Below are 25,178 nucleotides of genomic sequence, written 5' to 3' on the forward strand. Positions count from 1 at the left end.
AGGCTCCAAAGCCACAGAGAAACCCTGTCTCGGAAAAAAAAAAAAAAAAAAAAAGAAGAAGAAGAAATACTTTGGGAGTGGAGCGAGATGGTTCAGTGGTTGAGAACACACACTGCTCTTCCAGAATACCCAAGTTTGATTCCTAGCACCTACATCAGGTATCTCACAACCACCTGTAACTCCAGTCCCAGAGGGATCTTCTGGCTTCTTTTGAACCTGCACTCACATGCACACACTCATACACAAATTCACACACATAGATCTCATTAAAAATAACAAAAAAAAAATACTTTGAAGGCAGTGAGAGTTTAGCCAAATTCTTTACATACAGGATAAGAACGTCATTTTCCCTTTAAGAGCCCTTGATGAACCAGTACAGTCACTCTGGGGATACAATTACCATACAATATGCAAAGTGCATCCTCTTCGCCATCTATTTCACAGAAAGGGAAAACATATGTTCACACTAAAACCTGCACACGAACATCCACAGCAATATAAGACTGCAACAAACGGCTGCAGACCCATACAGCCGCTCAGCAAACAAGCGACGGCACAGGCCGCGAAAACTACAATCCCACTTAACCGAGGCGCTCAGAGGCTAAATCCAAAGAGAGGCAGAATGGCAGTTGCCAAGAGCTGGGGGACACGAGGAACGGTGAACTGTCTGACTGTGTAAAGGAACGTCAGTTCTGTAGACGTCATGATACCGATGTGGATATCCGTAATGCCGAAAAAACAAAAACGGCGCGGATGGCACACACGGCCGCCAAATTTGTAACCCCAGCACTCAAGAAGTTAGGCAGGAGGATCACTGACAAATTCAAAGCCTGTCTAAGAGTGAGTGAGGTCTGGGGTGAGTAGGGGATGGGATCAGGGAAGGCCACTAGACCAGAGACACACTCGAGGGTCCTACGCAGACACCACTATATCCTGTTCTGCATACCCATTCTTCTTTACAGCTTACGTATATTTTCAATTCCCGATCGACTTAATACTCCACACAGCTTTCTCGGTGACAAATGTCCATGGCAAATGCAATAACTGTCCATTGTACAAATGCTTAACCCGTGATCGTCTTCCTTGGTGCCTGGAACTCAGTGGTTAAGTGTGCATAAAATGCTTCTGCTCCATACCAAAGGAGTGTGACCATCTCAAGGAAAAGCAGATGCTATGTTAAGCACTGAGCTCAAATGGAAGCCCTTTTCTTGAAAATACCGTTTCAGCAAAATAACAGACACGACATCCATGGTGATTTAGACTTCCATTTGGTAGACATTTTATTGAAACTGAATTTTGGGGACAACAACTGACAATACTTTGTTGATAATGATAAAAGTCACGATTTCCACTGAAAGTTATAATGTTGGAAAATCACCTCTTGAGTTTGAGTCTAATGAATGTCATTTAGAGACGTTAATAGATGTGTTAGCATCTGGGACCTTCCTTAATGCCGCAAGCCAATACAAAGCCGTTACTATGAGTAATAGTTCCATTCAAATATAAGGCAGTTTGAGGAATTTTATGTAACCGTGAGCTCGGATTTCACATCAAAACTAGCCTTTAAGAAACAATCTTCTGAACTTCTGGCGGAGTCACAAAGAATACCCACAATTATTTGGAAAAAACTATCAGCATACTTCTCTTCAAACTGTCCATCCATTTAGGACCAAATTTTCCTTTAAATAGTTCATTCAAAACACACCACAACAGACAATGCGAAACGAGAATGCAGCTGCCTTTTCTATAAAGCCAGACACGGGTAGGATTTGTAAAATATGTTAATAGGTTGTTCGTCTTAACTTTTCTGTTTAGGGTATACTACTTTCATTGAAATGCGTCATGCATGTTAATATACCACGGATTATTCAATGGGTAAATATTTCACACATCCGTTTTCATTTTTAAGACAACACATGTATTCGTCTGCGTGGTCCTGAGACCCTCTCTGCCCCGTTCTTCCAATCGGTGAACTACCACGAACCAAGCTCTGGGACAGGATCTGCCCTCACACCCCGAGGCTGCACAGGACAGCTCAGCAGGACCACGAAGGCCTCTCCCGCCTCAGGCTAGGGCGGCGCGTGTCCGGGCCTCTCGCCAGCTGGAGGCCGCGCGGGCGGCAAAGGTGCCCGTCCGCCAGGCCCAGGCCTGGCGAGGCTCGGGCAGCCGCCGTCCCGGAGCGCGCGCGCGCCCCTACCTGTTGGTCATCCCGGCCGCCACGCCCAGCATCTCGGCCGTCCACGCCGCGTCCGCCTGTGCCTCCGTCCCCGCTGCTGCGGCCGCACCCTCTTCCCTCGCTGCCCCGGCGAGCTGCCGACTGGAGGGCCGACCTCAGGCAGGAAGGGGGCGGGGCGAGAGGGGAGGGCGGGGCTTGCGAGGAGGGCGGGGCGGGCGGTGGCCTCGAGCCGGTAGCCGCCGGCAAATGGCGGCGCTGACCACGCCCCGGAGAGCGCGGGCCTAGGCTCGCCGGGGGGCGGGGCGGAGGCGGAGAGGGGCCGGGCTGGGGCGGGGCGAAGCCCGGCGGGGGCGGGCTGAGAGCTGCATCGGTGAGGCGGGGTGCTGGGTCGTCAGAGCTCCTCCTCCGTCCACCAGTTCCACTCCTTCCTCCTCCTTCCTGGCGCTGAGCCTGCTTTCTCCAAGTTTGGCTGTAGGCGTTTCTCCCTGGCTCCCTGCAGGCAGAGAGGCTTCTGGGTGTCCTGAGGGTTTCCTGGTCTCTCCTGGAAGTACACAGAGTCTAACCCGCCAGGAACACTTGGTAGAGTGTGACTCATGGTCAAAAGACGGGGCAAGAGTATCACTGGCTAGAGGCTCTAACTCAACTTGGCAGATGGACCGCCTGATTCTTTCTGCAGGGCGAAGGGTCTGTACAGCGTCCTACCCACCCTGCGAAGGTCCCGAGATCATCCTAAGGAGGATGTCATGCAAGTCAGCCTTCCAGGGGTGGAGGTCACATCTGGGTTGGCCACTTCCAGTCTGCGGGAGCTTGGAATGTTTAGGGTACTCTTGATAGATGTTTAACTTTGTGGGCCTGGCCTGCAAGATGAGTCAACAGGAGTTCAATCCCTAGGGCCCTCGTAGGAGAGAACGATCTCCAATTTTCCTTTGCCTGCCAAACACATATACGCAGAAATATAAATAAATGTAACGAAACAGAATTAAAAAAAAATTGCTTCCCAAAGAAAAAGAAAATCTTGCTGCTATTTTGGAATAGTTGGGTAAAAACTGGCTGCCTCTTGATTAGTGGTTTTTAGTTTCATCATAGTGATGCCGTCTGTGGAATGTACTCACCAAGCGATTCTACTGTGGTTGACCAATGTCTGCCATAAAGAAAACCCGGAAAAACATGGGATTGAATTTCTTACTCTTCAACTTGACAGTTTGTCAGGATAAAAAAGGATGTCTCCGTGACAGTTTTATTTTTGTTATGGCTGTCAACAATCAGCCTTTAAAAACAAAATTTGATATTTGGAAGTCTTTCACGTATGTGCATACGTGCACACAGACAAAGCACACGCAAACATTTTTAAAATTATGTGTATGAGTGCATGTATATCTGTGCACCACCTGTGTACCCTCAGAAACTAGAGGAAGGCACTGTATCCCCTGGAACTGGGGTTGCAGGTGGTCCTGGGCTGCCGTGTGGGTGCTGGGAAATTAAACTGGAGTCCTCTGCAAGAGGATATGTTTCACTGCTGAGCTTTCTCCAGCCCCACAAAGAGTTATTGTAAAGAATGTATTCAAAATAAATACTTAAAAATGTTGTTTCCCCTTATTTTCCATCTTCTTTCATCTCTACCAGATAAGTATGCGATAAGAAGGCAGGAGAAATTAATTCCTGCCCCCAAGTAACAGACTAATTAGATAACTCTTATAGCTTCAGCACTGAGTTTTATTATACTTGCTTCTGGTTTTGTTATAATAGGAAAAAACTCATCCTGAAGAAGTCAAGAATCCAGTAGTTGCTCAGTCCACAAGGTAAGATGTCCTGGCAGTCCAAGTCTGGTGCTGAAGGCCTGGGGCGGTCCTGAGAGCTGCTTGTCTTCTGTCCAAAGAAGCTAGTTATCAGCCAAGTGACGCCACAACAGGGTGGAGAGTGAGGGCAAATAGGCGAAAAACTAAGTTTCCACCCATGTCCTTGTATCTGAGTGCCACCAGGAGGTGCTGCCCACATTTAGGCTTCAAATAATCTGATTTAAAAAAAGAAAATCTTGGGGCAGGGGAGATGGCTCAGAGGTTAAGAGCACTGAGGTCCAAAGTTCAATTCTCAACAACCACATGGTGACTCACAACCATCTATAATGAGATTTGGTGCCCTCTTCTGGCATGCAGGCACACATACTTATTATGTATACCTAATACACAAATCTTTTTTTTTAAAAAAAGTCCATCACAGGAGTGTCCAGTGGGTTATATTTTAGATGGTTACAGATGCAATCTAATCAACAACCAGTATTAGCCATCACATTCTCTGAACACCAAAGGGTCTTTACAACCCTGAGAAAGGAACCCAGGGCTTCATGTATAGAAGGCAAAGACTGCACCACTGAGCTACATCCTTAGTCCCATCCTTATCACGTTGGACTAGGAGAATGTTTGCACAAGATGTTTCTGGGAAAAGGACAGCACTGCATTCCTAAAATTCCACCCCACTGAGTTGTGCGTGAAGAATCCCATTACTCACTCCCACACTACCACATATGAGATCAGTGAAGTTTACAAAAACCCAGTCTGACTTCATTTTTCAGTATTTATTTTGAGTACCTCATTTACAGTATTTCTTTGTGGAACTGAAGAAATAGCTCAGCAGTGAACCCAGCTGATGGATTGTTGGGAATGAATATGGGGTGGGACCTTGTTGGAGTAGGTGCGGTCTTGTTGAGGAAGATGTCTAACTGGAGGTAGACTTAGAGGTTTCAAAAGCCTGGGGCAGGCCCAGTCTCATTCTCTTTGCCTGCTGCCTGCCCATCAGGATACAAAGTTCTCAGCTACTGCTCCAGCACATGCTCCCCACCATTATGAGAACAGGTTAACCCTCTGAAACTGTGTGCAAGACCCCAATTAGACACTTTTATAGGAGTCGCCTTGGTCATGGTGTCTCTTCACAGCAGAACAGTAACTAAGACAGTGAGTTACAATATTATGTGAGACTTCCATTGTTATCCTGAAACATGGGATTTTTATAACCATTACTTTTTTTAATTTTTTTTATTGCAAATGCATTGATATTTTGCCTGTAGGTGAGGGCATCTGATCCCCTGGAACTAGAGTTGTAGACAGTTGTGAGCTACCATGTGGGTACTGGGAATTGAACTCAGGTCCACTGGAAAAGCAACTAGTGCGCTTAACCGCCGAGCCATCACTCCAGTCCCATGACCACTATTTTTTAAAGGTAGGATTTCACCACGTAACTATGGCTGGCCTAGAACTTGCTACATAGACCAGGCTAGCCTTGATCCACTTGGTGGGTGCTGGGATCAAAGGGTGACCTGTCACTACACGCAGTTTCATAAGCACTTCGGTGATGGCTATTCTTGGTTGTCAGCTTGACTGTATCTGGAATGAACTACAATTCAGAAACGGAGGGCACACTCGTGATCCGGATCTTGAGGCTGGAAGACACACATCTTTAATCCAGATTTTGAGGCTAGAAGGCACACCTTAAACTGGACTACACCTTCCGCTGGAAGCCTCTGGAAGAAGCAAGGGTGTGTTTCTTTTTCACTCCTGGTCAGCACATCCTTTTCCTTTACAGGAATTACAGCTTACTTCTTCGGGATTCCAGCATATATAGAAGACCAGCCAAGACACATGCCTCATGTGAGCAAGGCTCAAGACGGAGCAACTACTAGATTCTTGGGCTTTCCAAGAATTCACAGCTAGCCATTGTTGGATTAGATGGACTGCAGCCTGTAAGTCATTCCACCACTCAGCATTAGCCCCCCCCCCTTTTTTTTTTTTTACCAGAGATGAGCACATGAATTCTAAACACCAGAACTTAGCCTTTAGTCTAAATACCAAGTCTATGGTTTTAATTATTAAAAGATGTACATTGTATTTATCTGCACCTATTAGGAAGTTGGAGACTTTCTTTAGTTGCACTGTTGAGAATAGTTTTCCCCCATTTGTATTGCTAAAAGTTATTTCAAGTCTTCTATCATCCACTCATTCAAGATGTTAGGGATCTCCAGCTCGGGGACCCCATTCCAAACCCTGCCCTGACCACAAGAAGCAGCAGCTCCCTGGAGCTGCCCTCTCCAGACCCTGCCCAAAGAAGGCTCTGCCAGGGGTCAGCTCCTCCCCGGGGGCTGACAGGACCATGCCTAAAAGGTATTAAGACCTGGTTGCCAGGCCGGGTAGTGGTGTTGCAGGCCTTTGGTCCCAGTTCTCGGGAGGCAGAGATGGGCAGATCTTTGTGAGTTCGTGGGTAGATGTGTGCCATGGTCAACTGTCTATGGATTTCCTGTATTTCTCATAGGCTTCTTCACTTGCAATTCATCTAGCTCTGAAGGGTCACTCGGTGTCATCTTGATCAGCCAACCATCTTCAGAACAGAAATTTGTTGATGAGCCCCAGGTTTCCTTCAAGTGTTTCACTGATTTCAATTACCTCTCCAGACAGCAGACGACACTGGAGGTGAGGAACCTGCCCGACTCCATTTTGAAAGCAGATGTTAAAAATAAGTCTATTTACTGTAAGAGCTGAGTTCTCTGTCTCCTGGAATAAGACCTTCTCCTCCCCATGACCTTGACTTGTTTTTGAGAATACCATACTGCCCCTTACCCCTTCCTAATCACAGAGTGACACGTTTTTTTGAGATTTTTTTCCTTATTGCCCCATTATCTGTCTTCTATAAAACTACTTGTAATTTTACTCCTTAAAAGGTTCCCAAGAAATGGATTCAGGGTTAATATTTATTTTTTTTTTTTTTTTTTTTTTTTTTTTTTTTTTTTGCGACGGGGTTTTTATATATAACAGTCCTGGCTGTCCTGAAACTCGCTTTGTAGACCAGGCTGACCTCGAACTCGCTCAGATCTATCTGTCTGCTTCTTCCTCCTAAGTGCTGGGTGGGATCAAAGGCATGTGTCACCACCACCCGACAGGGACTGATCTCTTTAACCCAACTTAGGAGGCAGTCACTGGCCAGCTCTTGGATGCACTCCAATTAAAATAAAAAAAAGCTTGCTTCAAGTTTGGTTCAAATTGTGGTAGTGTTCTTATTCTCGCTGTTGGTGAACACACCACCAGTGTGAGTACAATACTAATTCAACCACCAATTTCCAGGTTTATAAGCTATTTCTTTCAAATCAATATTGAAAAGCTTTTCCAGGGCTGGCAAGATGGATGAGCAGTAAAGGTGCATGCCAGATACAGCCTACATTTGATCTGGTACCCACATGGCTGATGGAGAGAACCAAATCTTAAAGCTTCTCTGACCTCCACACACACGTGGCATGCATGCACACACGCATGAGGTGGTTCAGAGGGGAAGAGCACTGGCTGCCCGTGCAGAGGACCTGGACTCAGTTCTCAGCAACCCCATGGCCACTCACAACCACCCGTAATTTGAGTTCCATCGGATCTGTATTCCATGCACATATATACATGCAGGCAAATACTCATAAAATAAAAATAAATAAATCTCAAAAAAAGAGATCCCTTTCTTTGAAATGTAATCCTTAGCTAAACCCCAGCTATGCATCTTTGTTCTGATGGCCTATATCACAGCTCTGCGAGGAGTAAGGTTCCCACTGAGACAAGCAGCCATAAAAAGGCATTGCTGAATAATGTAACATTGTGAAATCAGGACCTCCGGAGTTTGTTAATAGACTCACTTCCTTGGGAAAGCTGATACAAGTAAACACAAAGTTGAAATGAAGAGGCTTCTCAAGGGAATGTGACCTTCTCTTAACTACTTGGCTAAGAAAAAGAGCAAGAAAGGAGTGCATTATCTGTGTCCTGTATGATATCATGTAGAGAAGCCGTGAGGAGATGGGGTGCAGTTCAGTGGTACAGTGCTTGCTCGGCATGCACTAGGTCCTGAGTTCTATCCCTAACAGGAAAACAAAACAAAACAAAACAAAACAAAACAAAAGATTAAGTAGTAGTGAGCATAGCATTACTTAGAAAAATTATATTCTATTTAAGCAAATAAATAAAACCAAGCATTTGTCTTCTCCAAGGTGCCAAAAAAGATTCGATGAACACAGCAGCAGAATTTGCACTCTTCTAGACAAGAGACATTTCCACACTTTTGCCAGTGTGGAAGATCGCAACTGTCACTTGCGTGACTTAGAAATATTTATGTTTCCCCAATGGCCGGCAAATATTTTAAAGAGTACGCAGCATCCTCATCCACCAGGAAATGCAAAGTAAAACTACTTTGAAGTTCCATCTTACCCTAGTGAGAATTCTTGTCATTAAAAAACAAAACAGAGCAAAATGAAACACAGTATTCAGTAGCACCTATGCTAACATTGGAACACCATGAAGACTGGGATGGCCCTGCACAAGGATGACACACACATTAAAGAACTGGCCCTATTAATAAACGGTGATTGGGCTGGAGAGATGACGCACCTTGTTAAGCGCACTAACTGCTCTTCCAGAGGACCTGGGTTCAGTTCCCAGCACCCACAATGGCAGCTCACAAGTGTCTGTAACTCCAGTTTCAGGAGATCTGACACCATCACACTAAGGCACATAAAATAAAATTTAAAAACAACCAACAATTACAAAAACCTAAACAAAGGCCACAACAACAATGGCTATGGAAATTACTGCCCATCACTGCAAAGCCTGATGACCTGGGAGGAGACAATCTATTCCCACGACTTGTTCTGTGGCCTCTAAACCATGCTGTGAGCCCCATAAATAAATGAATGAATGTACTTTAAAAAAAAAGTGCTAAGTCATCTCTCCAGCCCCATTTTTCTTTTAATGCAGATGCTTTTATTTTGTGTGTATAAGTATTTGCCTGAATGTATAGATGTAAATCATGTGGGTGCCCAAAAAGACCAGAAGAGGGTGTGTAGAATCCTTTGCAGTTGGAGCTATTTCCCCGTTGTGAGCCTCAGTGTGCGTGCTGGGAGCTGAACCTGAGTCCTCTGCCAGTGTGAGAGGCATAGGTACATTTTAAGTTTTAATTACTGTGCCTTAGAGAGCTACAGGAAAGGAGAAACAAAAACGCCTCTGACCTGCTAGCCCCTTTTCCAAGGACAGACAGTTCCTGAAATGCTGGAGGCTATTGTTTATGGGAGATAACAAGTCACAAGTTTTCACTCCCCTGGATAAATTTACACGACCCATTTGCACCAAATGGGCTTGATCACATGTGGGGGGAGATCACAGGCAGGGAATACATCAGGATGTATGCTTGCCCTGATTAGATCGCTGCAAGTAAGTCAGGACGTACGTTTGACCTACTGGGAAATACTTAGGCTGTGGTAATCGGTGACTCAAGGCCACCAGGGCCATTTTCTGGAAATCCAAAGGCAGACCTGGCCAGAGCCCATCTACCTGGCCAGTATTTAATTAAAGCTTGCTCCAAATTTGGCTTTTAATTGTGGTAGTGGTCTTATTCTCTATTGGTGGGATTCAGACCAGAACAGAGGTAACCATTGCTCCAGGTCCAACAGACTTAACTTTTTTTCCTTTTTTTGAGACAAAAAAGCCTCTGATCTGCAAGTCCCTTGCCTAAGGACAGATAGTTCCTGGAAGATGCCTGAGCACTGGTAAGCCACAGGACACGTGAGATACGTGGATTAATAGAAAGGGGCCAATTAAATGTAGTGATAATCCTGAGTCATTGGTCAAACATAATTAGCATAAACCTCTAAGTGGTTATTTGGGAACTGGTGGGTAGGAGAAAAACCTCCATTTAAAAATGGTTCTCAATGTGGGACTTGAACCCTTGACCCTGAGATTAAGAGTCTTATGCTCTACTGACTGAGTCTGTATATCTGAAAAGTATTTTCTTGATTAACAATTGATATGAGGGTCCAGTCCACTGGGGATGGTACTGCTCCTGGGCAGGTGGTTCTGAGTTGTATAAGAAAGGCTGAGGCTGGAGAGATGGCTCAGCAGTTAAGAACATTGGCTGCTCTTCCAGAGAACCCAGGTTTGACTCCTAGCACCCATATGGCCACTCACAACTGACTGTGACATTAGTTCTAGAGGACAGGATGACACCTTTGGCCATTGCTGGCATTGCATGCACACGGTGCCCAGGCATACATCCAAACGAAATAGCCACACACATACAAAGAGAAAGCTAAACAAGCCAAAGCCATGAAGATCAAGCCAGTGAGCAATGTTTCTTCTCCATGGGCTCTGCTTTGGTTCCTGTCCTGACTTCACTTCACAATAGACTGTGATCAGGATATGTAAGCCAAATACATCCTTTCTTCCCCAGGTTACTTTTGGCACTAACTCCAAAACCAACTTGACTACTCAAATCTAAGTCTAACATCCCATAGAAGTTTTAAAAGTCATTCCCATCAGAGAAATCCATTCTCAGATTGCTCTCAGTGTGGGAAGTTTCCCACCAAACATATAGAGTGGCAAGAGGCAATCCTCCTACTTGCTAGGAGCAACAATTATGTTTTTGCTTTGCTCTGTCCTGGGATTAAAGGTGTGTGCCACCACTGCCTGGTGTCTAGTGGCTTAGCTCTGCACTCTGTTCCACAGAATCAGAGAATAGGAAAAAATATTTGCTAACATACAGCTGACAGAGGACTTACCTTGAACACATAAATATACTTGAAAAAAAGTGACGTGAAAAACTAACAGGACTTTAAAAATGAGCAAGCAAATGCAAATGGCATTTCTCTAAAAAAGACTGAAAACATAAAAGCTTTTATGCAAAATGGTGTAGCAGCAAATTTCATGACAGCCAACAGCTGGAAACATGAACATGTCTGTAAGTTAATGGATAAAAACGGTGACTCGTACAATGGAATTCCCTGAAAAATGAAAACGAATGAAGTATTAACAGCTGCTATAACACGGGCGAACCTTGTAGACATGAGACGTGAAACTAGTCACAAAGAGGCATTAAAGAAAAATGACTGCAGATGCAACAGAATCTAGACTCGGAGAAAGAAAAAGGTGCCTCAAAGCTGTAGAGATCCGCCTACTGTGGCATCCTAGGATTAAGGGCATGTGCCACCATGCCAGGCTGCCTGGGTTCTCTGAAGAGGCTGACGGGAGGTGGTCTCAGTAGGCTGGCCTCAAGTCCCTGAGATGAAGGGAATTTTTCTGTCAAAGCCTGCTGAGTAGCTCAGTCTGTGTAAGACATTGTCTTAAGGTCCACTAGGTCCTGCCCCGGACAGGCAGCACCAAGAGTTTGCACTCCACCTCACAGCCTGATTCAAAACTCCAAAGAGACAGTGCTTAACAGGAAAAGGATAGTCAGAGAAACAGAATATACAGTTAAATGCATTTAATAGAAATATCAATCATGATAGTTCCTTATTGCTGGTCACAAAAAGCATATATGTCTTTTGTAATCAAAGTAATTTTTACCATGCAAAAGGCATTTTTATTACATTCATATGAACAGACTAGATTTCAAAACAAGTTTATACAGACTTCAAAGGGTGTAGTAGGCCCAAAGAAAAAGTGGAATTTATTTAAATATTACTAAAATTACATCAGATGCCACTGGGCATACTCATATTCACAGTTTATGAAGTTAAAATACTCATCTTCTAAAGTCAGCTCTGAGATAGATGCATTTAATCAATACATTCACTAGTTAGGTCTGTTCTAACAAGGGGGGGCGAACACTGAGAGATAATCGCTTTAAGAGAACAAATTCAACATGTCAGCAGCAAACCAGCTAAACCAGGTTGGAAACTAATGTTCATAGTGACTGACATACACAGTCAGGGTTCTAGCTGAGACTGAAAATTGAGAATCAACCATACACTTAAGAACTCCAGAGAGCACTATGTGGTTATCTATTAACGAATTGCATTATTAAAATATAATCCCCAAATCTGATTTAAGAGCACAATTTTAATCTAGTCAATGGACTATTTTCAGAGACATAAAGGCAAGTAACACATCCCCAGCTAGCCTTATTCACCAAGAGTAAGCCTGAGCCCTCTCGGGGTCATGCTTGGGGAACAAGGCTACCTGAACAATACTGGAAGCACCAGGTTCATGTGTATTTAATGCTGAGTCAGACAGTCACTGTTCTGAGAGGCAGGGAATTCTCAAACAGACTCCTGGCTTAGGAGCGATGGCAGCACACTAGAGCCTAGAGACACATCTGCCTGAGGTGGGCCCATCTATTCAAGGTCGGCGTCCTATCACCAGTACCAGGGTAAGTTTTGAAATAACAAGTGGGGGGAGGGGGAGTTTTAAAGCAACGGACTAAACTGCAATTTAACTTAGCCTCATAATTAGCTAGCATACATACTTCATAATCCCGCAATAAACATGTCAACCTTCCCAACAAAGCATTTCCTTAATCTTGAAACATTATTTTAAAAGTTTAAACTTTCCAGTTCATATGGTACCAAAATTCAAATCACTTTCAAAATTCACAGTACAACTTAGAAACGAGTGGCTCCTGGGGTTCCAGAGTACAGGAATAAACTGTTTTCTCTGTACACGGGAGATCACGGAGACTGAGGCCAGGGTGCCGAGTCACAGGGCTGTGGGCGACTGGTACCACTGCTTCAAGCTGTTGTCCTTTTACTACAAGTTGAGAGTCTAAATTCATCTGCTATACATATATACAATCATCAGGGGATGTGAACAGATATGGACACTTCCTGATCAAATAATAATAACCACTTTTCCTTCAAATGAATTCTGTTGAGTTAATAAAGCATTCTCTTCCCATCAATCTACCGAAGTCCAGACCAGCTATGCAGATAGGATGCCCATCCAGAGGAACGGGAAGCACTTTCTTCTTCACCTTTAAAAAAGGAAATTATTAAATATTATCAATGTGAAATCTAAAATAAAATAAAAATGTTTTATTTACTATCTCTGTCCTATTCTTTTTCTTTTGCTCCTTACAGAACTTTTAAAATTTATCAACATTATTTTATGTGTATGAGTATTTCTTCTGCCTGTGCAACACCTTCCTGCTGCGGTACCTGCAGAGGCCAGAAGAGGGCATCAGGTTCCCCGGCATAGTTACAACTGGTTGGGAGCTGCCCTGTGCTTGTTTGAACCCAGGTCCTCTGAAAGAACAGCCAGTGCTCTTAATCACTGAGTCATCTCTTCAGCTCCTTGAACTTTGCTGTTGCTAAGGGCGCCATTTATTCAAAGTGTTTATGCCAAAATACATGCCTGCTGCCAAGCCTATGATCTAAGTTGTATACCAGGAGCCGACATGGTGAAAGGACAGAATCAAGTTCCATAAACTGTCCTCAGACTTCCACGTGTGTGCCATGGCAAGATGCACAAGGCACATATCACAGATACACACAACAAACAAATAATTCATTCTTATTTTTTATTTATGTCTTTTTTCTCTTATATTTATTTATTTATTTATTATGTATACAATATTCTGTCTGTGTGTATATGTCTGCAGGCCAGAAGAGGGCACCAGACCTCATTCCAGATGGTTGTGAGCCACCATGTGGTTGCTGGGAATTGAACTCAGGACCTTTGGAAGAGCAGTCAGTGCTCCTAACCACTGAGCCATCTCTCCAGCCCCCTATTTATGTCTTTTTTTGTGTTTTTTTTTTTTGTGACAGGGTTTCTCTGGAGCCTGTCCTGGACCTAGCTCTTGTAGACCAGGCTGGTCTCGAACTCACAAAGATCCACCTGCCTCTGCCTCCTGAGTGCTGAGATTAAAGTGCTGAGAATACTGCCTGGCTATATTTTATTTATGTGTGTTGGGTGTTTTGCCTGCATGTATGTCTGTATGAGGATGTTGGGGACCCTAAAACTGGAGTTACAGTTGTGAGCTCTCATGTGGGTGCTGGGAATTGAACCCAGGTTCTCTGGAAGAACAGCCAGTGCTCTTAACTGCTTAGACATCTATCCAGCCCTAATAAATGGTATATTCTAATACTGAGTTTCTTTTGTTGTTTGAGGTAGGGCCAGGCTACATAGCCGTTGTAGTTTGGTATTCACTCTGTAGCCCAGGGAAAACCTGGACTCTTGTAGGTATATAGTATTACGCCTGGCTTCATTTGACTATTGTTAAATGTGGCTATGGCAATTTGCACTATAGTAAGCAGAAATAAGAGTTTTCTTTTTTTTTTTTTTTTTTTTTTTTTGGTTTTTCGAGACAGGGTTTCTCTGTAGCTTTGGTGCCTTCCTGGAACAAGCTCTGTAGACCAGGCTGGAACTCACAGAGATCTGCCTGCCTCTGCCTCCCAGTGCTGGGATTAAAGGCGTGTGCCACCACCCGCCCGGCCAGAAATAAGAGTTTTCTAAGTACTAAGAAATTCTTTATTAGGAAGACATGATATATGAAAACAGATTTAAGGAACTACAAATACTCATTATGAAGTAAGTAATCGTGTCAAACATTAGCCCGGAATCTCATTAGTCCTAGATCCAGATCTCCTGAGACACAGCCCCAGACCACAAGCACCAGCTCGCTTAAAATGTAAAATCTTGGGTAAGAGCCAAAAGGTAAATCTTACTAAATATACCAAGTAACTGAATTCTAAGGGCCATTCTTTTTTTTTTAGTTCATTTATTTTATGTATATGAGTGCTCTGTCTGCATATATACCTTTATGCCAGAAGAGGACATCAGACCCCCACTCAAGATAGCTGGGGGTTACCATGTAATTGCTGGGAATTGAACTCAGGACCTCTGGAAGACCAGTCGGTGCTCTTAATCACTGAGTCACCTCTCCAGCCCCCTCAAGGGTCATCCTAAATTTATTATTTAGGATGTATAACAGATAGAGGAACATGTTAAAAGAATATTAAGATGAGAACATCAGTTCCAAGTTGGTATCTATATATTCTAGGCTTAGTATGGTGATGCCTGTGAGGTACTTATTTTGCCCAGATGCACCTAGATGTAATCAGAAAACTGACTTCCTGTGTATGTGCAGTATTTGAATAAGTGCGATACTCCTATACACAACAAGTTCAAAATGCTGAACTGCTATGGAACACATGATCAGATTGTTAAGTTACTAATATATGGTATATTAAGTTAGTAACATGACTTAGCATAACTAGAAGGGGATGAAAACAAAGAAACCTTAAACAACTAAACCCCCACAACCCTTTGACTAAACCTGAAAAACTGCAACAAAACAAAGCTAGAAGAACATCAACTAAACGTTGAGTAGAGACACAGCAGCAATAAACAAGAGCTTGAGTTGAAAACTCAGAGGCTGATGACAGCTACAAGGGACTAAATTATCGCATTTTCTCTGTATGCTTGAGAACGAAAAGACTCTAGACTAATCCAAAAATAAAACCATGATTCTTAATCTGCAGTTTGAAGTCAGGTAGATCACAGCATTTGAAAAGAGTCTATGGAAAACACTGTTGGCCTAACTGATGTGAGCATTACACTCCACTGTGGGGCAGTATTAACTCTGCATGCATGTGAAAAGTGTGTTGGTCACATGACCAATGTCCCTCTACTGTCTGGGAGTGGAAGTAGAGAAAGGGGAGGTGAGTAAGAAGAAAAACACGTCACCACCCCACCCCCCCCAAACACATCCAACTCAACACCAGGCTAGAGATGTAGTTTCCAGAGATGGAAGGCAGGCCATTTGCCCCAGACATTAAAAGCTAGCTCACAAAACTCATCCCAGTGAAGGAAATTCCAAGAGGAGAAAGGCTGCCCGCACACATCCATTCTTAAGTAAGACTGATGGTTAGCACAGACGGTCACGTACCAGTGAGTGCCCCCTGCCACCTACCTTGAGCAACTGTGGCAAGCTTGCCCTTTTCTTCAGGGCTGAGCTGCAGCATTGTGTCTATCACAGGGAGAAGCTGCTCTCGTTCACTCCCGGGCTTCAGGAAAATGAACCGTAGCAACACATTCTTCAAGTACTCCAGGTTAGCTACTGACTTTTCTCGCTCTTGATTTCTTTCCAGTCTTCTTATCTCACTTTTGAGAAGCTAGTGTGAGAGAAATCGGTTACCGCTGCGCTTGGGAACTTCTGGTTGAATCTAGTAAACTGAACACACGCTTATCTTCTCCCCGAGCAATCCCTACCTCAGGAAAATAAAGTGGAGCTGAGAGGGGCAAAAGGAGTGAGAACTATTAACCAACTCCAAGAAGAGTGGAAAGAGGTGAACAAATGGGGTGCTTTAGTCTGACAGCTTCAAATGCCCCCAGGAAGAGCAGGTGCCTCAGAGGCACAGGCGCCAGAGGAATGCTGAAAACTGGTGAGCACTAGGAAGCGCTAAGTGAGCAACCAGGACCATAAGCTGGTCCCGCGAGTCCTCCTCCTTCTCTAGGGACATGGCTGAACGTGAGCAGGGGCAGGCTGGAGGCAGGTGAAGAGGAAGACAGCTGCAGCCTCTGGTGATCTCTTCCCTCCCCTACTTGGAGAGCCAAGCTATCAGGACGTCCGGAGCAAACAGTACTTAACCAAGTACTTTACAAGCTCAGCTCAGGAACACTAACGAGCACCAGGCTATGTCTCACCATGTAGCTGCAGCTGACTAGAAACTCCGGAATTTGTTATGTAGACCAGGCTGGCATTGAAATCGGAGCTGTCTGCTTTGACTCCCAAGTGCCAGCATTAAAGGTGTGTGCCCCTAAGTCTGGCCCAGTTTCATTTTCCAAAGGTTCTCTAGTCATTATAAAGATTAAATAATACAATAAATGTAAAACGCAGGGCTTGGAGCATTATTCTCAGAGGAAGGAAATATCTAATTTGAGCAGTCTTAGCTGACTATAATGGTCCCCCATGCTTGTAATCCCAGCACGTAGGAAGTAGAGGCAGAATGACCAGATATTCAAGGCCATCTTTGGCTACATAACAAGTTCAAAAGCAGTCCATAGTTTGTTTCAAGAAATAGAAGGGGGAGAGGAAGAGAAACAAGGAGAAAGGGAAAAGCAGAGGGGAAAAAGTGGGAGAAAAGGAAAGAGGGGGGAGGAATGTAGAAGAACGAGGGGGGAAGAAAGGGAAAGCCTTGAATTATTGGACTCAAGGACATATACTCCTGTTTTACTTAAGTATATGAGGAGCAATGACTTGTCAATGTCTGCCCAGTTGCTATACTTATCTTAGAAAAAGAATGAATTAAAAATGTTTAACAAATAAAAGCAGTAATTCATATCATGAGGAATCTAATATAAAGAATCTAGATACTATGTTTACACTGAAATGTGAACATGTAAAATGGGGCAATATACACCAAAAATTAGAAAAGCAACTGCACAGGGCATGCCAGGGTAGTCAGGCTCCACCCGCACCTTAATCTGCTCCATAAGGATGGCATTGGTGGCCTCTGTCTCCCGAAGCAGGCCGTTTAAGTGATCTGCACTCTTCGTGGTGGAACTGAGCTTTTCAGCCAATTCTTCTTTGGTAAATTCGGCATGCCATGAATGGGGTTCTGCAAAATGCTGTTCTAAAAAGTAATTGTCACAATCAGAAATTACAGACTCTAAATAAAAAAATAAATATCTTAAGTCCACTTATTATTTAAGTCCACTCTTTGTTATTCATCTGTATGACATACCTCAGCTCAAAAAGGTTCTATTTGAAATAAGACTGAATTTCTACTGGAGTATAAATAGCTTGGCTCTATAAGCCCCTCACAGTATATATAATTTTTTTGTTTGTTTTTTGGTAGTGCTGAGAGTCTAATCCAAGGCCTCATATCTGCCAGGGAGTAGTGGATTCCCAGTGTGAGGTGGGGCCTAGAAGAACTAAGTTGGGTCACAGGAGGCATGCCTTTGAAAGGGACCCTGGAAGCCTGGCTCATTCCTGTCCACTCCTTGGCTGCCTCAGGTACTTCACCATGCTGTTGTGTCTTGCCTAGGACCAAATGACCCTGGGCTGAAGCTGTAAGCTAGGACAAATCTTTCTTCCTATGCTAACCTTCTCAAGGATCTCGTCACAGTAGCTGGATGGTGACTAACACAATGTTGGATATAAACACGGTCCCAGAGCATTCGAAAGCTGAGAATCCCCTTGTATTATGAACAGTCCTACCACTACGGGTAAGAACAAAAAGCATACCAAAGCTATACTGTATCTACTACAGAACATTTAGCAAACTTCACTGTAAGGAGTCGCCTGAAACTGAATTTCCTGGAAGGTGAGGCAGCAGGTCATTTACTTTCTAATAACCATACAGGACTTCCCATCATCCACTTCTGACTCAGCCCCATGCATGTGTTCAAGTTTTTAGTTTTTTACTATAAGCTCTTTTACTGGAACAGCTCAAAAAGCATAAAAATTAGAGTATATTTATCAAACAAGACAGCCGACTTAAACCACTCACACTGAGCCACCTACCAAACTTGGTGTCAGGAGAACTCAGCAGCTGTTCTAAGGATGTAATATGGGTGCCAGGCGAAGATGCAGACTCGCTGTCAGTTGTCTCCATCCCTTCTCCCTCCTCCCGGGCCACAGTGTGCATGTCCAGAAGGGGGAGGTCTGTGTTTCTTCTTTCTCGAGGGTTTTTCAAAGGTTGGTGGGAAGAAGCGGGGCCTATTAAATATTTTAAAAGGGGAAGTAAAATTGTTAAAGACCAATAGATTTGACCCTAACAAAGACAGCCAATAAAAATTAAAGACAGCAGCTGGGTGGTGGTGACGCACACCTTTAATCCTGGCACTAGGAAGGCAGAGGCAGGCGGATCTCTGTGAGTTCGAGGCCAGCCTGGTCTACAAGAGCTAGTTCCAGGACAGGCTCCAAAGCTACAGAGACTCTCTCTCGAAAAACAAAACAAACAAACAAAAAATTAAAGACAGCCTTGAGCACGTCAAAATGTTAAGGAAATTAAACAAACAAATGGTGTCTAAAGAAAGAGTCACTTTACACTGAGTTATGCGAGTCATCCAACAGAAACAATCCACCCGTCTACTTGCTGCCAGTGAGGGACAGCTGTGCAGCATGGATTTTACACAACGCCCCACACTTTCTACCGCTGCCGTGTGGGGGCAGTCTCCGTCACTGCCCTGACACTGCCACCTTGGCTGGTGCTTAGTGTTGCCTGCTCACACCTACAGTGTTCAGATGACAGAACCCAGAGTTCAGTGTAGCGAACCAACTGGTTACAGTTCATAGAATTCTTGGGCCTTTAATCCTATCATTTGGTTTGGATAGTGAGTCCCAGGCCAGTCAGGGTTACATAGTATGATTTTGTCTCAAAAAAGGAATAAAGGATTTCTTGCTTGCATATAATGAACACTCACATAGAACTGAAAAGCTCATATGACACGTCCAAATGCACTATGTGATTGGCTCCTAACTCTATGCAAGGTCTTATAGCTTAATCCAGGATTTTTTTTTAAGTTTTAAAGTTCACTTGTTTTCAATATTATGAACTGTCTCCCAGTCCTTTTAAAGCTCGGTTAGCCTCTGACCGCCTTTCTGCAGCACGTCCCTGGGTTTCTGACTTTTACCAACTGTTGATAACACTGTTGACTCCTACAATACAATCCGCTCGAGACAGGGTTTCTCTGTGGCTTTGGAGGCTGTCCTGGAACTAGCTCTGTAGACCAGGCTGGTCTCGAACTCACAGAGATCCGCCTGCCTCTGCCTCCAGAGTGCTGGGATTAAAGGCGTGCGCCACCATCGCCCGGCCCTTTTAAACTCTTGATGTAAGTTAAATTCTCCTGTTAGTTTTTGGCCTTGTTAAGTGACCCACACCTGCCAATACTCCCGTGACGACATTTCCCATGGGAAACAAATCACTGTGAACACAGGACTAAAAATCACCATCATGACTGACGTTTTCTTGTTTCCTTCTGGAAGCAGAATAGAGGGCACTGGGTGAGGCTGAATGACAGATAACTTCACCTCATTAAAATCTGAAGAAGGACCAGGTTGTAGAGTGCACCTTTAATGCCAGCAGAGGCAGAGGGAGGCAGAGGCAGGCAGATCTCTGTGAGTTTGAGGTCAGCTTGCTCTACAGAGTGAATTTCAGGACAGTCAGAGCTGTTACACAGAGAAACCCTGTCTCAGAGGAAAAAAAATCTGAAGGAAGAAGCTGCACTGGCGAAAGACTGGACAACTACAATGCTGCCTGGGGGTTAATAAGTCCCCTGCTCTGCCCCAAAGCTTCTGATAAAGAACACATGCATGAAAGGGCAAACACTGGGTACCAAGTGGTAGATGCCAGAATCAGGACTCTTGCCATGAGACTAACAGGAATACGTGTAAGACAAAGGAAAAAAATACATTATACAGAATATATAATTATGAAAATTAGTAGTCTAAGAAGCTGCATAGGCTGCTATAAGCATAGTCAAGAAGGGTTCAAATGATTCAGATTTATTTCCAGTGAGCAAATTCATATCTCATTAATTATGGAACTGATACAGGTTGCTATTCAGTAATTTTTCTTTTACATTATTATTATTATTGTTTTTTCACAACAGGGTTTCTTTGTGTAGCCCTGGCTGTCCTGGAACTGGAACTATGGTGACCAGGCTGGCTTTGAACTCACAGACCTCTGCCTGCTTCTGCCTTCTGAGTGCTGAGATTAAAGGCATGCCCCACTGGCTAAGTTTTACATATTTTTAACTAATTATTATTTATTATTATTTCCTATCTCTGGGTATTCTGCACATGTGTCTATGTACCACATGTAGGCAGTGTCCTCTGAGGCTGGAAGAGGGCACTGGAGTCCCTGGGACTGAAGATGGATGTGAATCACCACGTGAGGGCTGGAGATCAAACCCACGTCTTCTGGGAGAACAGTCAGTGCTCTGAACCATTGATCCAACTCTCCAGCCCAGTATTTGACTTTCTTATGAATCCCTGAACAATGTCTTAAGTGACATAAACATGCCAGAACACAAAGTCAATCCTTTTACAAACATACACATACTTCTTGTGGATGGCTCACTCTTGAGCTGGAAGAGCTGAGCCTCCACTTTGGAGAGCTGGTGTTGCAGGGTCTCCACTGTCTTTCGGTGCTCATCCTGCAAATGTCGAACTTGGTCACGGAAGCTGTTACGGAGCGCTTCATTCTGGGATGTTAGCTGACACACCGTCTGGGCATGTTCAGACTTCATCACGGTGTTCTCGGATTGAACTGAACACAACCTAAAGGTAAAAGTTTAGTTCCTGAGAGCCTTGAACTGCATATGCTGACCCAGCCTCTGTCAGCCGGATTCTCCACAGAATGTACAAAGACATGTCTCCTCCATCTCTGGCAGATGGTGGAAGCAGAAGAATCAGAAGTTTAAAGTCACCCTCATCTACAAAAGTAGTAAAAGAGTAGATGCGACTAGCCTGGGCTACAGATAACCTTATTACACATGTAAAGACACACACACACATACACACATGTGATGTGGGAGTCCCCTCTGTATGCTATGAATATGTTTTATTACCACTGGTTAATAAAGAAGCTGCTTCGGTCTATAGCAGGACAGAATATAGCCAGAGTCTTATTATGTAGTTCAAGCTGTGACTTAAACTTGTTTTGTAGCCCAGGTCTCCAACTTGCATGGTGAGATTACAAATGTATGCTACCATGCTTGGCTTTAGAAAAAGGTTATCCTAATTACCAAGTTTATAGTGACTAATAAGATACTGTACATAGTATTCTGCAAGCATTTTGTTTAAAATAGTTACCAGGAATGTAAAGGAGGAAGCATTAGCAGTTACAACCACTTTCTGAGGGCCGGGGATACAGCTCGGTGGCAGGGCACATGTGTGTCTTTAATCTCTAGCATCACTGACGCTCAAAAGGACATTTTAGTACCAGGGGAAGGAAATTTCCTGAGTACAAAGGCTGTAAGAGAGCTGGGATATCAGGTGAAAAGATAAATGTTAGCTGTTCTAAAAAAATGCTACAGATAAAAACAGTCTGAAGGGAAGACTGGTGGTAGGTAAGCCAAAGTTACCAAGCCTCTCTAAGTCCCTACTCCTCACTGAAATCCCAGGGAGGAGCATAAACCAGGCTGCTTGCCTGGTACCAGCAGTACCCCTGCTGCTGGCGGTCTTACTTTTCCCGAAGTTCTGCCTCTTTGGTCACGGTCTCCTGCAGCATCCTGTTGTGCCTCTCCAGCAGAGTGTCATGCTCAGACTGCAGTGTCTGGAACTCGGAAACACTGACTTGTAAACTATTTTGGCTATCCTGTAACTTGATTTTCAGTTGGTCAATCAGCATTTCCAGGTGTTCCCTAAAACAGAAATAGTTCAGCAATGTTTACGACTGTGGCTTCAAATGTATTTATTGTTTCAGTGCCACACTCTGTTACTGTGGATGATGCTAAAGGAAATATGATCACAAGAATTCAGACTAGAATTAAAATAAGTTTTAAAAGATGTTGTATATACAGATTGTAAACGATTAGGTACTACAAATTTTACAAAAATGTCTTGAGTTTATTCATTTACTTAATTTGTTTTCTGAGTCTTGCTATGGAGCCCCAGCTAGCCTGATATTTGCTACAGAGTACAAACTGACTTTCAATTTATGGCAGTCCTCCTGTCTCAGCTTCCTGAGTGCTGGGATCACAAAGCTTGGGCTTGTCTCAGTCTAAAATTTCATATTAAAATGACATAGACTATCACGTGGTGTAAGACTATGCTATGTTCGGGAGGCAGAGGCAGGCAGATCTCTGTGAGTTCGAGACCAGCCTGGTCTACAGAGCTAGTTCCAGGACAGGCACCAAAGCCACAGAGAAACCCTGTCTCGAAAAAACCAAAAAAGAAAAAGAAAAAAGAATGACTACGCTATGTTAAATGTTATAGAATTATCATTACAATCAATTTCACACAGTTCTATGGTAGCTGTTATGAGAATGGGACATGAGCTCAAAATACAATGAAAAAAAGGAAGGAGTCAGTTTAGAATTAGAATAAAGTCTTGGTGGAAATAATTAAAACCTATAATTTTTCCATAATGTATACATTATCAGTTCCTTAAAAGATGTATAAAAAATGGACATACTGCCAGGCGGTGATAGTGCATGCTTTTAATTCCAGCACTCGGGAGGCAGAGACAGGTGGATCTCTATGAGTTTGAGACCAGTCTGGTCTACAGAACAAGTTCCAGAACAGGCTCCAAAGCTACAGAGAAAAACTGTCTTGAAAAACTGGACGGGACACGACATATCCTGGGGGAAGTGACATTCTCTAAGGTGACAAGTCTCTCCCACAAAAAAACTCTAATAAAACAATTCATAAAAATAGGTTTAAGAAAAAGGCTTAAAAATCACTAGAAAGAACTTAAAGTATCACATTCAAGTAGTCTGAACTCAAGATTCAGGTAGGCTCAAATGGCTCTTACAAATCATCTTTACTAAGTGTGTCAATACTTTACGATAGCTATGGGTGGAAGGCTATACAACGCATTTAATAGACTCCCAAACAAAAGTAACAGAAGCATGAACGTAAGCATGCAAACATTATAGAGGCATCAATCCTGTTCCAGCCCCAAAAGCAGGTATAAAAACTACATATAACCAACCTCTACTACAAAATCAAAACATACATATCAAAAGGGTGTCTTAACCCTCATCTCTTTCAGAGACACGGTCTCACTATGTAGCTAGCCCTGGCTGTCCTGGGACTCACTCTGTAGATCAGGCTGGCTTTGAACGCTCAGAGATCTGCCTGCCTCCACCTCATAAGTGCTAGGATTAAAAAGTGTACACCACCACACCCAGTCCATCTCCTGTTCCTGGTAAATTTTAGAACAATTTACAAAGTGGATCTGGAAGCTAATGTGAAACTAGTATTAACGTACTATACAAATCAAATGGAAGTAGTCATAAATTCCATAATGTAAATTTAATTTTAATGCCTAAATTTTTACTATGTCCAGGTCTTATTGAGACAAGAGTCTATAGCTCAGAGACCACATTCTGGCTTCACTGTTAATTTTAACACCATTTAGAGTCTGCAACAGTCCTCTTCGTGTGTACTTTCCTAATTATCGAGAAATATGATGACACCAGGAAATATTCTGTTCACTCGTCATCACCTAAAATTCCAGTCAAAAGCAATAAAAATGAGTCTTTAAACCAGCTTGGGGAACAACTTGTATTTGTATGGGGAAAACCTTAGACGTTACCTTTCTTGTTTAGCTCCCTCAGTTTCAGCCTGAGACACAGACTTATTTTTCTGTTGTTTTAGAACATTGTGAACTCGGACTTTGTAGCTCTCAAACTCAGAGGTGACAGCAGCTTGTTCTGCCTGTAGCATTTAAAAGAGAGAGAAAATTGTCACTGTGACATAATCCTTCTATGTCCTTTCAGGATAATGGAATGAAGTAAAAATTCTGATTGTGAAAATGAAGAAAACAGCCTGTATCCACTTTAGCCTTTATTAACTTTGGTAAAACCTGTGTTCTGCGGCTGGGCATGGTCGCTCATCCCTGCAATCTCAGCACTCAGGAGGAGGAGGCAGCAGGACTGCTATGAGTTGAGGTCAGCCTAATCCATACTAGGAGTTTCAGGTCAGTATGGGACATCGAATGAGTCCCTGTCTCATAACACTGACAAACAAAAACCCCAAATTCCAATTTTAATCAAAATAGAAACCCAGTTCTCTTAGCCTGACCCTTTTTAAAACCTCTGACTTCATGTTTCCTCCACAGTAGCTAACTCACGACTCACAAGTTTCATATTTACACTGTTTGCTTCTATTATTTCATACATCTTAACCTATATGTGCTCTCATTTTTTTTCTTCTTTTTAATTTTTGGCAATGTTTCTCTGTGTAACACTCCTGGCTGTCCTGAGATTCACTCTGTAGACCAGGCTGGCCTGGAACTCACAGAAATCAACCTGCTTCTGCCTCCCAAGTGCTGGGATTAAGGCATATGCCAACACCACTCAGCCATGTTTTCTTTTTATTGGGGTGGGGGAGCCTAAACTGAATTCTGGGAGAAAGAAAGCAGAGTCGAGGAGCCGCCAAGGAGAGAGATGCAAGGTGGCAGGTGGAACCTTGCCGGTAGGGCCACAAACCTCATGGTGAAATATAAAATAATAGAAATGGGTTAATTTAAGAGGTAAGAGTGGGCTAGAAATAAACATAGGCCAATAGGCCAAGCGTTGTAATTAATAGTTTCTGTGGGATTATT

General features: G+C 43.5%; 2 protein-coding genes across 2 annotated transcripts in view; both read right to left on the reverse strand.

Annotated features, from left to right (window-relative positions):
- The window catches only part of Lims1 (LIM zinc finger domain containing 1), a 113,935-nt gene extending 111,579 nt beyond the window's left edge, over positions 1–2,356 (reverse strand). The window contains exon 1 of the mRNA XM_050139703.1: positions 2,198–2,356. Within this exon, the coding sequence (XP_049995660.1) occupies positions 2,198–2,229 (32 nt within the window). The 5' untranslated portion in view covers positions 2,230–2,356. The remainder of the gene's footprint in view (positions 1–2,197) is intronic.
- Positions 2,357–11,425: 9,069 nt separating this feature from the next.
- Gcc2 (GRIP and coiled-coil domain containing 2) overlaps positions 11,426–25,178 on the reverse strand; it is a 41,298-nt gene continuing 27,545 nt past the window's right edge. Inside the window, 7 exon segments of the mRNA XM_050140719.1 lie at positions 11,426–12,928; positions 15,869–16,070; positions 17,377–17,531; positions 18,425–18,619; positions 20,967–21,184; positions 22,093–22,269; positions 24,168–24,289. Of these exon segments, the coding sequence (XP_049996676.1) occupies positions 12,858–12,928; positions 15,869–16,070; positions 17,377–17,531; positions 18,425–18,619; positions 20,967–21,184; positions 22,093–22,269; positions 24,168–24,289 (1,140 nt within the window). The 3' untranslated portion in view covers positions 11,426–12,857.

This window comes from Alexandromys fortis, unplaced genomic scaffold, assembly GCF_014885135.2.
Source record: "Alexandromys fortis isolate MF-2015 unplaced genomic scaffold, M_Fortis_MF-2015_v1.1 scaffold_9, whole genome shotgun sequence".
Taxonomy (NCBI): domain Eukaryota; kingdom Metazoa; phylum Chordata; class Mammalia; order Rodentia; family Cricetidae; genus Alexandromys; species Alexandromys fortis.